Here is a 15933-nt window from a genome sequence, read left to right on the forward strand (position 1 = left end):
CCTCATTTGTAAGTCGCTTTTATAAAGCGAATATTTTGTCTGCTAAATGAATAAATGTAAGTGTAGATGTAAAATTGCTGTAATAAGCTAAATAACACACATATTTCAGGGTGGTAACTAACTCTGTTTCGTGTCAGGTCATATCACACCACCCCGTCATTGATTATTTCACTAAATATATTATTTTCCCTATACATTATTACATTACTTGAGAATCAACGTGTAGCAGTAACAAACTGTATTTTATGCTACTGAGAACTTTTCCAGAGTTTTGGTGTAGTCTTGCTGAAGCTCAGCAGGCATTCAGACAGAACAGAGGACAGGAGACATCACTCTACTGTCCACACAGCATCAGGCAAGAACACGCATTTCAACTATACTACCTCATAATATGTGTGGATCCATCAAAGAATAGAAAGATGCTTTCAAGGATATGTACTGGTGAAGGATACTGCTTTCATAAAAGGGGTTTTAGTTATTTTTTTTTCAAAATGTGAACCTCAAAGGAAGCCACATGAGCCATTTACTACGTCTACAATATCCTTGATGCTGCTAACCAAAAAGCATTTGCCATTTTTTAAAAAAATACAAGCTACAGCTTTTTGTAAAAAAAAACAGGTTTCCTAGTGGCGGCCAGCCAACTGTCTATACAAGCTTGAAATTTGTATTACATGTCTGACTTTTGCATAGTAATGCAGCTACAGAATCAGAAACACTGTAGCCCAAGGCATTGGAGATGCAATGTTGTATGATAAGAAAAAGAATGGTTTCTCCTGTATTCAGGAGAATTATGCCTTCAAAACAAGTGCAGATTCAGTGATAATAAACACAGCAATCTCCCACTGTTTCTTCTCCATTTCAGTGTGGAATTTATCTGCAGAATAAAAATAATACAAAAAAGAATCAAATGGTCCCTGCACTTAGAAGAAATTTCAGTGCTAATTTTAGATTTCTTTAATGCCCCCATGCCTACTGGAGAGTATAATCTTCAGTCTGAGACAAACTGTGAACTCCTCTCATGGACACAGATGTGAGCTCTGGTGTGAGATAAACATAAAAGCAAAACGTGCGTGTTTTGTGCATGTAGCCGTGGTTATTTTGCTTCGATACGAGCCCCAGAGAAGTCACTATCACAGAGCTCAGAGTCGAACATAAAAGTAATCTTCAGGCTTAACTTCCAGATGAAGAGAGCGCACTCCCAACCCGCTTAGCTCGTATGGGCTGGAGATGCAAATCTAAAATTGTGCAAGTGAATGTAAATTACAAGAATATGAAATGTGGCATGCTCTGCCTTCCGTGAATCACCGTCGGGAAATGCGGCACAGCCAATTCCGAATCAAAGTGACAATTTCAGCCAAGAGGCGGCTGATGACATCGACAGACATGCGTTTGCACCTTTGAGGGAAATCAATACATAACTCCAATGACATGAATACAAAAATCCATTTTCCTTTTTGGCTATTTGCATAGTAAAGACTGAAAGACAGAAAGAGAGGGAGAGAGTGTGTGAGAGAGAGAGAGAGAGAGAGAGAGAGAGAGAGAGAGAGAGAGAGAGAGAGAAAGCGAGAGAAAGACTCCCTGACCTGGACCTCCTAGCTTGTTCCACTGATAATATACTATGTAAGAATAAGGAATAAACTTCACTGACTTCATATGGTGTGCAATAAAGCTGGCAGTGCTAAAGAACGGTAATTAGGAAAGTGCTAATACCGCCACAGATTGAGTCATTGCAGCATCACAAATCTACCTTGGTTTTCCTTAGAATAATAAAAATGCATGGATATTGACTCCTTTCCTCTGGTTTAGATGACCTACTTAGCAAATGTTTTCACATTTTTAATACAACTCTTGGACGTTGTCCAAGATCATGTTATTAAAGCAACGCCCAAAGGTCTTATTTCGAAAGCTGCTACTGCTGCTTAAATGAATGCTGCTTATTATGGTGGAATGGTGGTTCAAAGTCTTGAACTTGGCCTGCAAATTATGATTTTGGTCTCTGCAGTGCCAAGGCTCGTTTCTGCCATCTGGACTTACGCTTGAGGCCAGAGGAAAAGGAGGAGGAGGAGGATGAAGGTGGCCTTGAGGACGAAGAAGTGGAGGTTTTGATGGAGAACGAAGTCTTTCCTCTCCGCGTTGACGGCACCACGACGCGCGAGCGTTTCAGAGGGATGACGGCCCTTGGAGGCGGGGCCACGCGTCCGTGATAGTCAAAGAGCCTGAGCACAAAACAAAAGTGATCTTACAGCACATATGCATGGCATAGTTTAGTCATTTCCCTCTCTGACACACCCTATTCAATTCATTGAATAGTTATGGATGCCTTTATGAGCTGAACTGGCTTTACTAAAGCTATGCAGGGATTATGCAGGATTGAGATTGGACACAGATTTGATTTTGCAGTGAAACCACATGTAGATGTCACTGTGAACTGTTTTAACCACATAAGCATTAGATGTGTGACTTGACAGTTTCTGAATACATAAGTGCTTTTGTAGATTTCACAATCAATCTTTGATGGTTCAATAGCAGGCTTTTTCGACCAATCTCCCGACCAATGTGACTTGAAATAGATCTTTACATTCTTGAGAAACGTGTAGATCAGGGGTGTCCAATCTTATCCGGAAAGGGCCGGTGTGGGTGTAGGTTTCCATTCCAACCAATTAGGAGCCACACCTGATTCCATCTGTTTAATCAGTTGATCTTGGCTTGTAATAGACTCAGGTGTGGCTTCTGCTTGGTTGGAATGAAAACCTGCACCCACACCGGCCCTTTCCAGATAAGATTGGACACCCCTGGTCTAGATGCACTGCGCTGTTCACATATCGTAGGTAGATCTGTATTCATGGCAGTGATGTAGTTTTCAAGAATCTTCAAATGAAAGAGGAGAGAACAGAGACACAGGGAAATGTCAGACTGAACTATGTGCTCCACACACACACACACACACACACACACACACACACACACACACACACACACAGACTCACACTCACTTGTGCTTCCTCTGCACAGTGTTTCTTAGCCTGACTGACATTTAGCAAAATGTCTCCACTGATAAAGGCCGTGATCATAAGCATGGGAATAAAGAAGAAAAAAAAAAAAAAAAACAAACCAAAACATGCCGTCTTTTAGTGTAAGGATATGCTCTATGCAGTCAATTCTAACAGATTTTTAAACAAAATTTGCTCTGATTTGATTTTTCTCCAAGGAAACAACATGTGGCTGAATGAGGCTGAAGCTAGTGGCACACTCTGTAAATGCCAAGACTAAGTGTTGTGCTGTTTTTTTCTCCTTCTTGTTCTTGACCTCAAACCTTTGTTAAAGGCCATAATCATGTAGAGAGCGATTTACATTCTGCACTGATGCATCACATCTATGGTGGAGAACCTAATAGTAGATTTAGGTGCTAAAAACTTCAAAGTTATTATTTAAGATAAGATAAGATAAAAAAAAAAAAAAACTTTATTGATCCCAGACTGGGGAAATTTACCAATTTAGAATTGCTTAAAAGCTGGAATGTAGTAACAGGAAGGAATAGGAAAAGTGAATACATACCGATTATAGAAATCTTCACGGTAATAGTCATAGTCAAATTCATATCCACTGTAAAGACACACACATACAAAATACATCAAAATACTTCTTGCCTGCTATTTTGGAAAAAAAAAAAATTAAAAAAAAAAAAAATATATATATATATATATACATATACATATATAAATATTACTATTTAAAACTATTTAACTACATTTAAGCACTATATAACAAACCATTCCATAATACTAGCTTTTTTCCCCTTTTACCTATAGATAAAAATGTTGGTTAAAGATTAAAGTGGGTGTCATCCTCTGGCCAGTAATCTCATTACACAGCCACAGGATGAGACCCACAACTCCACTTACAACATTTTTACAAATTCACCGCTGAGTGTTAAACTTTCACAGGGTATTAATCTATACATGAGGAAAAAAACAATCATTATGGTATGCTTTCACTATGCAGCCTTCTAAACCAAATATCATAACTAAACAATATGACAATAATATTAATTAATTCCAATAAACTTGACTTTACTACTTGAAGTAAAGTTTTACATCCTGCCTCCAGTCAAGCCCTGTTAATACCACACCTGTATATACACAACTGTGGATTTTTCGCTTGCTTAAATTGAACAAATCAGATACAATTATTTTCTCTTTAAACTATGAAAAAATAAACCACATGGAAGATGTCACACATAGTAAAAATGTATTAAATTGTGTTACTTTTAGGGCAAAATTAACAATATGAATGTTACATGACAAAACACAGTTACAAATATTTTAAGAGTTTGGTGGAAAAAAGTTTAAAAAGACCTTAAAATTAGACTTTTTTTTTGCTAGTTACATTTATTTATATGGATATGTACCATATTTGTATGTCCGTCCATTCATCGATCCATCCATAAGGTTTATCCCAGGAAACTATCCCAGAAGACTCGGGGACAAGATGGGGGACACCCTGGACGGGGTGCCAACCCATCACAGGGTACAGTTGCACACACATTCACAAACTACGGACAATTTGGAAATGCCAATCAGCCTACAAAACATGTCATTGGACTGGGGGAGGAAACTGGAGTACCCAGAGGAAACCCCCGAAGCACGAGGAGTACAGACACACAGGGCGGAGGCGGGGATTCGAACCACCAACCACGGAGGTGCGAGGAAAAATTACTAAACACTAAGCCATTATGACTTCCAATATGGTGTACACACCATGCATATACAAAACCAATTTCATACTCCCTTCTACCAAACAACTAACAGCTCTGTTATGCTATGAAACATTTCTATCCTGATGGGAGTGGTCTCTTCCAGGATGACTCCGCCCGCGTTCACAGGGCATGAACACTCACTGACTGGTTTGATGGGGAGGAAAATTATGCAAATTTTATGATATGGCCTTCACACTCACCAGAGCTCAATTCCACATATGGGAGATTTTAGAGCGGTGTGTTAGACAGTGCTGTCTACCACCATCATCAAATATGATCCTGAGCTTGGGCTAATGTCTGTGCGGACTTCCATGTGTTCCTCCCGTGTCTCTGGTGTCCTCCCACATGCCTGTAGGTGTGCTGGATACTCTAAATTTTTCATAAGTGTGAATGAGTATGTTTATAAAGAGTATTCTAGTGTGCCTGGCATAGGCTCTGAATACCCCTCAACCATGACCATGGCAGTAGTTTCACCGAAAGTAAAGTGAGCCAAGTGTTTAATTATAGTGTTTTTAAGAGAAACATTACTTGACAGAAAGGCAGTGGTGTCTTTGTGGTTAAGGTTCTGCACCAGCAGTCAGAAGGTTGTGAGTTTAAATCCAAGAACTGCCAGAAATGTATTTTCCTTAACCCTCTGTTTAGCTGAATGGCTAAATCTAATTTTGTCTCACAAGTAAGTTCCTTTGGATAAAAGTTTCTATTAAGTAAATCAATATGAATGACAGTCTCAGTGCCCAGGCTCCATGTTTTGTCACAGAGGGGTTTTTTTTTAGTGTGTACAGATTTAACTTCTACAACATAGAAAGCATTTTCTCTCACTATAGTCTTTGATCGCTTGTACTTGGGAAAGGGCAAGCTATCTACAAAACAATTTTCCTGTGTTTACTTAAAGCTCTGCTTCTCCCCAGATGCATTAAACCATGACAAACCTGAATCCCTGGATGTCGATTGGCTTGCTGGTCATGCTCGGTGGTCAGTGTGAGAGGTGCAGACTAAGGGCTGGAGATTGACATTATATGTGAGCTATGTGGCAGAGTGGAGCTCAGATTGCTTTCCAGCCCGCTAATCCTGGCTAGTCTCTTATAGAACCACCACACACACACACACACACACACACACACACACACACACACACACACTCTCTCTCTCTCTCTCTCTCTGTCCCTCCCTCTCATGCATGCATCATTATTATTCAGCCAAATTGAACTCTCCATCCTCCAAATGTTTTAATATATTTAATTGAAAAATAAAGCAATTGTGTCTAAAACGGCTCTTTGATGGTTTGTCATTCTCCTGTTTTACTGTCCTAATTAACAGAACTACGATAATGGATATTTGGAAATGTACTGTTAAAATGCAAATCATGTCTTAATGAATTTGTCATATCAAAAACTAAATGAGAGGGAAAAAATAAATAAGAGCATAATGATAGCTAATGGAAAAGCTACTGCTACAATGAGAAGGAGAGGAAACACAAATCAGTGAAAGGGAGCAGAGAAGAGAAATAATAGCATTGCTGGATATCTGCAAATGCATGCCTCATTACTTCTATGTCCCTTTTATACATAGACAACAAAAAACCTTTCTATCAGCTTTTTGGAAAACAAGAACTTACATTTAATCAGTGGTCTGGGTCATATTTCTGGAGTACTTGCATTGTGACTCACCTTCTATTGTTTGACATTGATACCGTACAGATTTGCACTTCCCAAATAACAAACAAACAAACAAAAACAGGTCATGCCGAAGTCTCACCCATGCTTCAGTGTATAATTTCACCTGGATACTGTAGGTTTGGACCTAAAAACTATGGGTGCAACCATAAGACTGTCCTGTCCTCATCCTAGGACTCTTATTCACAATATTGTCCTACTGAAAATCCTTTAAACACAATTAACCAGTCCCTCCAGGATTTAGCGATTTTGCGATCGCAGAAATTAAAGATAAATCAAACAACCTCTACAATTTTCGCAGGAGCCTGCAATTTTTCAGAATTACAAATTGCATTTTTTTGCTACATTTTTTCAGATTTTCGACAGATTTGGGCCAAGACGTGCCATGTGACACCATTACAGCGAACATTCAGCCAAAGCCCTCTTTGATTCACGTGCGTCGAACATGAGTACAGCTAAAAGGTCTCATTTACTAACAATTGCAATTTTGCCAATTTAAGTAATTTTCCACAAAAAAAGCACTTAATACTGCTCAAGCAAATTTAGAAAAAAGCCGCAGCAAAATCAAGCATTTTTGTCTGCAACAATCACAAAAAAACTTAGCAAAATTCTGTATGAACTGAATAGCAGTATATCCATACTATCCTTAGTAGTATATAGTTACAGAAGACTAATTATTAATAATCACACTGGTGTGATTAATGTGAATAATTACACTGGTGTCAACTAGAAGAGGATGAGTGTCTTTTGAGCCTGGTTTTTCCTCAAGGTTTCTTCCTCATGTCATCTCAGGAGGTTTTTCTTTGCCATTTAAGCCTCTGGTTTTCCCATTAGGGATCTAAATCGACATATGGATTTCTGTAAACCTGTTTTGTGACAATGGCTATTGTTAAAAGTACTAGATAAATTAAATTTATAGTTAAAAAAATTAAATGATTTGCTCTATAGAAGTAAAAAAAAAAAAAAAAAGGTTATTTGCCTTGTACCTGCCTGCCTGAATGTACCACTATCAAAATTTTCTGGACATCAGTTATACAATAATACAATTCCTTGATTTTCCATGAAGCAAAACAGTCTGTAACTGGCAACCTTTCTGAAGAATCCAAGTATAAGTCTGTCTATTAGTAGTTTGACATCACAACAGTGAATGCATAGTGTCTTGCCCTTGTATCTGAACTTGAATCTCTACCTGTCCAACAATTTTCCTCTTCTCACGCTGATCATGGCAAAACGTTAAGCAAAAGTGTTTTACGGTAATCTCTACGCACAAAATTGTCAAAATGGTACTCAAATGCAGCTTCAGCAAATGTGAGAATAGATTGCTGTAGATAATCATGCAACAAAGCAAGACAAAGACACACAGCTTCTGTATTATCTGATTCTGATGAGTAACAAAAAGTGCTGACTAGTTTTACTCCGTTAACTCTATCTGCGATGCTAATCTGTCCTTCTCACTCCTCTCACGGAGATAAATCCCAGTTTTCAAAGTCAAACATTACAGATGACATCCTATACTAATGCAGAAGACCGCGCTAGTGGATATTTGCTCAGGTAAATGACAATGGCTATTGTTAAAAATGTTATACAAAGAAAACTGAATTGAATTAATTAATCATAGCGATGTTAAATTAGGCCTAATCATACATCAGAGCTTTTTCAGGACAAATAAAGAAAAAAAAAGAGGATGCTTTAAAGCATTAATAATTGCCTTAGTAATTTCACCCATGCATTACTAAATTGAAAATGAGCTTTCAAAATACGTAGAAAGTAAAAGAAAGAAAAAAAAAGGATAAAATGTGATTTATGAGGTGCTTCCAGAAGATGTAACAGCAAAAAAACACAGATAAAATTTGATTTATGAGGAGCCAGTAAAAACAGGTAAAAACAAAAAACAACTGATAAAATTTGAGCTATGAGCCATCTATAAGAACAAAGAGCTGCCTTTGTGAATCTGGCTGACTGTTGAGAAATAAGCACTCACCTGTATACGGCAGAGAGGGGTCTTTTAGAGCCAGCTTTAGGCCTGTATGGTTTGGGCTCTCCAGCCATGTTGATATCTGAAGAGAAAGAGACAGAAGAGAGTTACAGCATGATTACACACTTACACCCGTCTCAAACTCTATCACTCCAATCGACAGCTTCTTGCACTGGTGCAGTGATTGCACAGCCTAGCTCTCTGAATGGCCTCTTATCTAGCAGAACTGGTAATGTAGAAAGAAACACTTTTATGATTTTCATGATGAAAACTATGGAGTCAAATTTAGGACTTTAATAGCATCAGAAAAAGTCAATAATGAAAAGACAATGCATCAGTTGCAAACATATTTAAATATCGATAAAATAATCAAGGAATTGAGAGATGTTTTCCCATAGCAGCACTTCTGTGCTCACCATTTATTTGCAATACAACTTTTTACTTTTCAGTTTTACTTTCTTTTCCAATTCCACCTTTACTTTGTGATTACGCCATTCTTTTTGCACTTCTGATTTTTTGTTTGTGTTTCACTTGTGTCCACTCTTTGACATGAGAGCGGGGAAAGAGTAGCAAGGCTCTCACAACAGTGCTGAACTGAGGCACAACACGGCACCACAGGTATGTTTACGTTAATTTGCCAGTCCCTCCAGGGTTTCGCAATTTTGCGATTGCAGAATCAAGAAAACTCCTCAATATTTGGTAGAGTTTGTGATTTCTAAAAATTACCGGCGATCTGGTCCAAGGCGCTCCATGTGACCTCATCACAACGTGCATTCAGCCAAAGCCCTCTTCACGTGCTTTGAACATGAGTATAGCTAAAAGGACTCATTTACCAGCAAACATCACTGTGAAAGGCAATTTCATGTCATTGCAATTTCGCCAATTTTCTTAGTTTTCTGGAAAAAAAAAAAAAAAAAATCACAAAAAACTGCATCGCACGTTTTAAAAAAATCCGCAGCAAAATCAAGCATTTTTGGCCGCAACAACCACAAAAAAATCCATGAGATCCTTTATGGACTGATTTGCCATGTAGCTCGATAGGCACAGAATCAAACTCATTCGGTTCGTTTAGAATTACAATATTAATAGATTTACAATCTAACATTACTAGATAGTGATTACTGTGATGAGTAACACTAATGCTAGCATTGTTCGTAACTAAGTTATGCCTTAAAGGGCAAGAGTGCATTTCCATATTACTCATTAATACCCAAGCGGTTAAACTGGACAAGAGCACATACTGTAGGAGTTAAAGCATATTTGGTGTATGTGAACAGAAACTGAAGCTAAAGTGACTATAATTTGTTCCACACTGGCGTTTCACATTCTCACTCTGAAGTGATGAGTAAAATTAAAGAAGTACTTTCTAATCATCTTTAAACTTTCAGTTTTCACTGTAGAGTTTTTCTTTTGAACAAGCCATGTTGTCGGATTATTAATGAGATCATATGGAATAACTTAAATGACAAATCTCTGAATATTCGGCCTTTCTCGATCTGCTAGAGAAGTTATTATGCGTCGTGTTTTATAAAAAGGAGTCTTTGTATCAGGGCCATTTTTTCATACATTGATCGGCTCTGCTACAATATATATATATATTTTTAAAGTGCTTCATTTGAAATACTCCACTGGGTCCACATACAGCACGCAATCCACCAGCTGATGGGAGAAGACCATGAAGGCATTTTCCATTCGTACAAACCGCACAGAAATAGGATTATGCTAAGTATGCCTATGTTACACTTTTCTAGTTCTAGTAACATTTTTTAAAATCTGGAACTAAAAAACAAACACACACACGACATAATTTAAATGACAATAAAAGAGCAAGTGTCCTACTGTTATGTGACATTATGTCTGTTTCCACTAGCTCTGTAATTCTGTCTTAACACACGAAGCTGCTCTAAACAGCTCAGAATAACACTGTAATCCTGTTAGTCATGTTGATCTGTGCCGTGATGATTAATACCACATATTTTCACATCCAGTGAAATGGAATGTGCTGATGTGGGTGTGTAGTACATCCGACTTAATGTGATATGTTGTAAATAAGACCACACAAACAGTCTAACAAAAGCTGTGGCTAAAGTTGCACAGAAAAGTAATGAGTAGAAGTGGAAGAAAGGGTTTAACACACACGACTGCCCAGAGCTGAATCTCTGAGTACTTGTCCACTAGATTCGGTTGGCTGAAGCATCTGACTGAGGTCCAGATTTAAGCAGGTTTGACTGTGCTGTCAGAAGCAGCAGCAGTGTGTATCATGTACTAGGCTCAGCAGAGCAGAGGTATCCATCAAGGCAGAGAGCTGAGAAAGAGACATGGCAAGCGATAGAAAAAGATAGTGTCAGAGTGAGAGAGATAGAAAAAGAAAAAGCAATGAGGGAGAACCAAGACAGACAGACAGACAAGGCTGTGCAAGGCTAGGTGACGTCTCGGCACCTTACTTATACTTTAGCTAGTTCATTGCGATTGCAGTGAGCGAGAAGTTGCAGTTAGTGTGAGGAATATTTATTAATGCGCTTGCCTCGGCTCTGTCGGTTGCCTGGAGACCTGCGGTGCTGAAAGCCGAGCAGCCTGGAAGGCTATGGGCTATGGGAAGGGGAAAAAATGAAAGCTCTCCATTCACATGGGCATCAGCTCTGAGCTTGCCACACTAAAAAAAAAAAAAAAAAAGAAAGCGAGAGAGAGAGAGAGAGACAGAGAGAGAAAGAAAAATACACAGACAACACAGGGATAGTGCTTTAATGGATATATTGAATACACACACACACACACACACACGTTCCTGCTCAGACCTTGGGTTGAGCTCTCTGTGGGTGAAACTAAAAAGCAGTGGATATGATTACATGTCATTATTATGACACTGTCAATCATATTTAATTATATGGTGGAACGTATCCCTAATCAAAAAATAAATGTAAGTTAAAAAAAAGGTAGACGAGTAAGCCTGTTTGTAGGAATTGTAGGAGGCAGGTTGCATTGCATAACTAATCATTATCAACTCCAGTAGCAGGTGCTTGACAGACGAATTTGGATCTGTGACTCTCCTGTGAGCTCGAAGCAGGACTGTTGCTATTCACATGTCTTTTTCTGCCTGTCTTTCTTTGTGCAGAGGAAAATGGGTTCCACCTCTCTTTCAACCCCTGCCAGCTTCATGTACAGCACTGGAAGGACGAGTTGTTCCGTTTTGCTAATGTCATCTAAGTCCAGCTTGTCCTGATATTAATCTTAAACTTTGCAGGAAAAAACAAACAAGCAAAAAAAAACCAAATTTAAATACAATATTTCAGACACATCCATTTCAATCAGCTCCCTTTCTCTACGTGACAGGATGCACACTGATTAAACAGCAGAGGAGTGAAATATGCATACACGGCATGCATGCGTAAATCGAAAGCCACCATGCTAACAAGAAACAGGCAATGAGCTCTTTTTCTGCACTGAATTTGCTATCCTTAAGAATGGAATATATAACAAGCTGTCCTTAGACACAACAAGCCAAGTGCCAGATAAATTATTAAACTGGAAGAAAGTGAAAAGTGATGAAGATTGTATTAGACAGGGAGAAAGAGTTGGCAAGAAAAGTGACAGTCTGGGGCAGGGAGCGAGAATGAGAATGAGAGAGAGGAGAGAGTGAGAGAGAGAGTACAAAGAGTGATAGAATTGAGAGCAAAAGCCTTGAGGAGATATAAGGAATTGTGTGAATGAGTGGACATAAAAGCCAGCATCACTTCAATATGAAGTTGATGGCTGGTCAGAATGGGCGATTCTCAAGGAGTTCTCTTATCTTTCTACATTTCTCTATCTGCAATCAGACAAGGCCATATGCTCTCTCTCTCTCTTTCTCTCTCTCTCTCTCTCTCTCTCTCTCGCTTTCTCTCTCTCACTGTGCCACTGCTAGATCGCCATCTCCATGAATCCAATCAAAGCTGTCAGTCCACGTCTGGGGTAACACTGCCGGGCTGGAGCACTGAGATAATCCAGAACCAGAATCATTGCATCATTACAAAGCCCAAGATATGCATTGGTGATAATAGAAAGCAAAAGAGACGCATGCTTACTCCTGTTTGTCTCCCTTTTTGCAGTAAAAATGTTCCTTAAAAATTGGAACAATTTGCTGATGTCATTCTGTGTGTTCACTGGGCTACATACAGTAGCACCTAACTAAGCCGTTAATGATAACTGACATAAACCTGCATGAACATTTATAAAGGCTTTCCTAAAAAACTGTTTATATTAATGATGATGTCAAGTTAAAATGATATCTGTGACAGTTTTCATTGAGGTACAGTTGCATCATGAAGATGCAAACATCATGTCTGCATACGTCATATCTCTACCACCCAACTAAAGAGTAGGCGAAAAGCAGTACACCAAAAGTGTTATATGTCCGAATTCTTAGTATTCGAGCGAGAAATACTCGGATGACCTACTGCTTCTGCTGAGATTCTGCAGTGTGGACCCAATGGATACTACGCTATCCCATAACGCAACGGGACTGGCACAGAAGAGCTGTCAGAATAAAAAATGTCAGAAGGCAGCATCAGCTCTTTTTAAGTTGTAGGTTTAAGTTCACGTTCAGTGGTTTTATTGCCATTTCAACCATATACAGCTGGTACAGTACACAGTGAAACGAAACAACGTTCCTCCAGGACCACGGTGCTACATAAAGCAACACACTAACCAAATGAGACACAGAACTAAATAAGATCTACACACTTCTACATAAAGTGCATGTGCAGATGTGTGCTAACAACACAGGACAGTACAGTACTACTAAAACAGGACAATAGGCACAGTAAGTGACAGTGTAGCGCCGAACAGTACACAGTTCTAGTGTGGAAGTGTCTGATATAACAGGTAGTGCAAAAGATAGGTGCCAAGGAGTGACAATATAATTTAAAAATGGCATAAATGTAAACATAACGTGCAATGACTGAGTATTCAGCAGATTAGCTTATAGCAAATATGGACATAGCAGTTATTGTGTTATTGTGGTAGCAGATAGGTAACGTGTAGAAGAGTGACAATAAATGAAATATTATATTTTTAGTACAGTAGCAGCGAAAGTGAAACAGAGTAAAAGCAGGAATGTGCAAATATTTCAATGGGATTGGGATGGTGTTCAGTTCAGAGTATGTGTGTGTGTGTGTGTGTGTGTGTGTGTGTGTGTGTCAGTCCAGTCTCTGAGTATTGAGGAGTCTGATGACTTGGGGGAAAAAGCTGTTACACAGTCTGGGCGTGACGGCCCGAATGCTTCGGTACCTTTTTCCAGACGGCAGGGGGGTGGAGTGTGTGTGAGGGGTGTGTGGGGTCATCTACAATGCTGGTGGCTTTACGGATGCAGCATGTGGTGTAATTGACCATGATGGAGGGAAGAGAGACCCCAATAATCTTCTCAGCTGTCCTCACTATCTGCTGCAGGGTGTTGTGATCCGATAACGTGCAATTTCCGAACCAGGCAGTGATGCAGCTGCTCAGGATGCTCTCAATAGTTCCTCAGTAGAATGTTGTCAGGATGAGGGGTGTGAGATGAGCTTTTTTCAGCCTTCTCAGAAAGTTGAGATGTGGCTGGGCTTTCTTGGCTATGGAGCTGTTGAGGGACCAGGTGAGGTTCTCTGTCAGGTGAACACCAAGGAATTTGGTATTCTTGACGATCTCCATGGAGGAGCCGTCGATGTTCAGCAGAGAGTGGTCGCTCCGTGCTCTCCTGAAGTCAACAACCATCTCTTTTGTTTTGTCCACGTTCTGAGACAGGTTGTTGGCTTTGCACCAGTCTGTTAGCCGCTGCACATCGTCTCTGTATGCTGACTCGTCATTCTTGCTGATGAGACCCACCATGGTCGTGTCACCGGTCATGTCAAATTGATGATGTGATTCAAGCTGTACATTGCTGCCCAGTCGTGAGTCAGCAAAGTGAACAGCAGCGGACTGAGCACACAGCCCTGGGGGGCCCCCGTGCTCAGTGTGGTAGTGCTGGAGATGCTATTCCCGATCCGGACTGACTGAGGTCTCTACTTAAGGCTCAGATAACCCTGTTGTTACTATGTCATAGGTAAGATTTATCATATGTTAAAAATATAATAACTCATAGTATATATGTATATAAGTAAAGGTATATGTCAAAGATGGCACCAAATATCTGTCACACAGATGTTTGAGCTGATTTATACTTATTGTTAACTGTGCAAATACCTACACAAGATGGCCACCGTATGTATCCTGCAGTCATTTGGTGCATTGCTTGTGCATATCCTCATAAATGAATGTGATGCGTCTGTGTGGTGCATTTCCAGCGTACATAGTGGAGGCAGTATGGCGCAATGTGACGCTGTGTCCCCAACTGGTTTTTAAAAAGCTCTTAAATCTACTCAGAGGTCTGTTTTGAGTACCAGTCTTCTGGATTTTCTAGATTAATAAATATTTTTGAACATGAGGGTAAGGTGAGGTACGAGATATGAGTTGCAGATTTTTTGATATGAGATGCAGATCATGACAACAATCACGATGAGGGCAGAAAGTCTGAAAGACAAACTGAGCTTGTCAGTGTGCTTAAAATTGTTGTGCATAAACTCAGTAAACGTTACAGCTCGACTTGGAAACCAGACAGAGATGTTTTGGTTTTGACTTTGGCACATCTATTGGACATTGCTTTTAATCAGATGTACATAATAAATGCAAGCAAGTATGTGAACAATGGCGCTCACTTAGCAGCTGCATGCACTCACCACATGAAGTATATTTGCAGCTTAAGAACTAGCATGATACACATAACACATCAGGACAGTTTTTGAATGCACAGAAGTCAACAAACATTTCATATCTTTCGAAAATAAAACCCGCTTTGTGTTAGTCTTCCGAAAGGTCTTTCATGACAAGACAAAAAAAATCACCAAGCACAAATCACGTTTTGACAACCATCACCCGAAACGTAGGCTACCGAAGGAAATGCAGGCCCCTTATGCATTACAGTCACATTGCATCTCAGTCAATCATCACAGAAGTGCAGCCTGACGGAATGCCATTTTAACACTCAGCCGCGTTCCTCACAAGAAGGCAGGACAGCCGACATTCAGTTAGCCTTTTCTAACAGCCGCATGTCACTTCAACTAGTTAACACCTCAATGCATTTCAAATGCTAAGAAAAAAAATAAAATCACCTTGGACTGCATGAGCAATATGATGAACTGTAAATCTGTCTCCCTCTCTCCTCACAGCAACCTTCAGAGAGACAGGAACATGTCCTGTACACGCTCACAACGCTGCCAATATGCACCCTTGCCTTGCTGATATACATCACTGTCACACTGGCCATACATCAACATAACACACTCTAACGTTCTTCCAGCGCTCACATCATGAGAAATCAGAGCGCCTGTCTAGGATTCCCTTTTGCCTTAATTAATACAACTGCACAATTAATTATGCAAACAGGAGGCAGACGGGAGGAAAGATAGAAGCCGACCATGGAGATGTGATAGAAACAGACATACAGAAAGAGAGATAAACAGAAAGACGGGTAAAATTTC

The 15933-nt window shown here is 39.6% G+C and overlaps 1 protein-coding gene across 3 annotated transcripts in view; it reads right to left on the reverse strand.

Annotated features, from left to right (window-relative positions):
* The window catches only part of LOC108276674 (RALY RNA binding protein like), a 206881-nt gene that overhangs the window by 13145 nt on the left and 177803 nt on the right, over positions 1–15933 (reverse strand). For all 3 annotated transcript variants that reach the window (XM_053683895.1, XM_017488602.3, XM_047158351.2), the window contains 3 exons: positions 8411–8486; positions 3556–3603; positions 2035–2216 (listed from right to left, as the gene is read on the reverse strand). In XM_053683895.1, coding sequence (XP_053539870.1) covers positions 2035–2216; positions 3556–3603; positions 8411–8486 — 306 coding nt within the window. The remainder of the gene's footprint in view (positions 1–2034; positions 2217–3555; positions 3604–8410; positions 8487–15933) is intronic.

Source organism: Ictalurus punctatus, chromosome 1, assembly GCF_001660625.3.
Source record: "Ictalurus punctatus breed USDA103 chromosome 1, Coco_2.0, whole genome shotgun sequence".
NCBI classification, from domain to species: domain Eukaryota; kingdom Metazoa; phylum Chordata; class Actinopteri; order Siluriformes; family Ictaluridae; genus Ictalurus; species Ictalurus punctatus.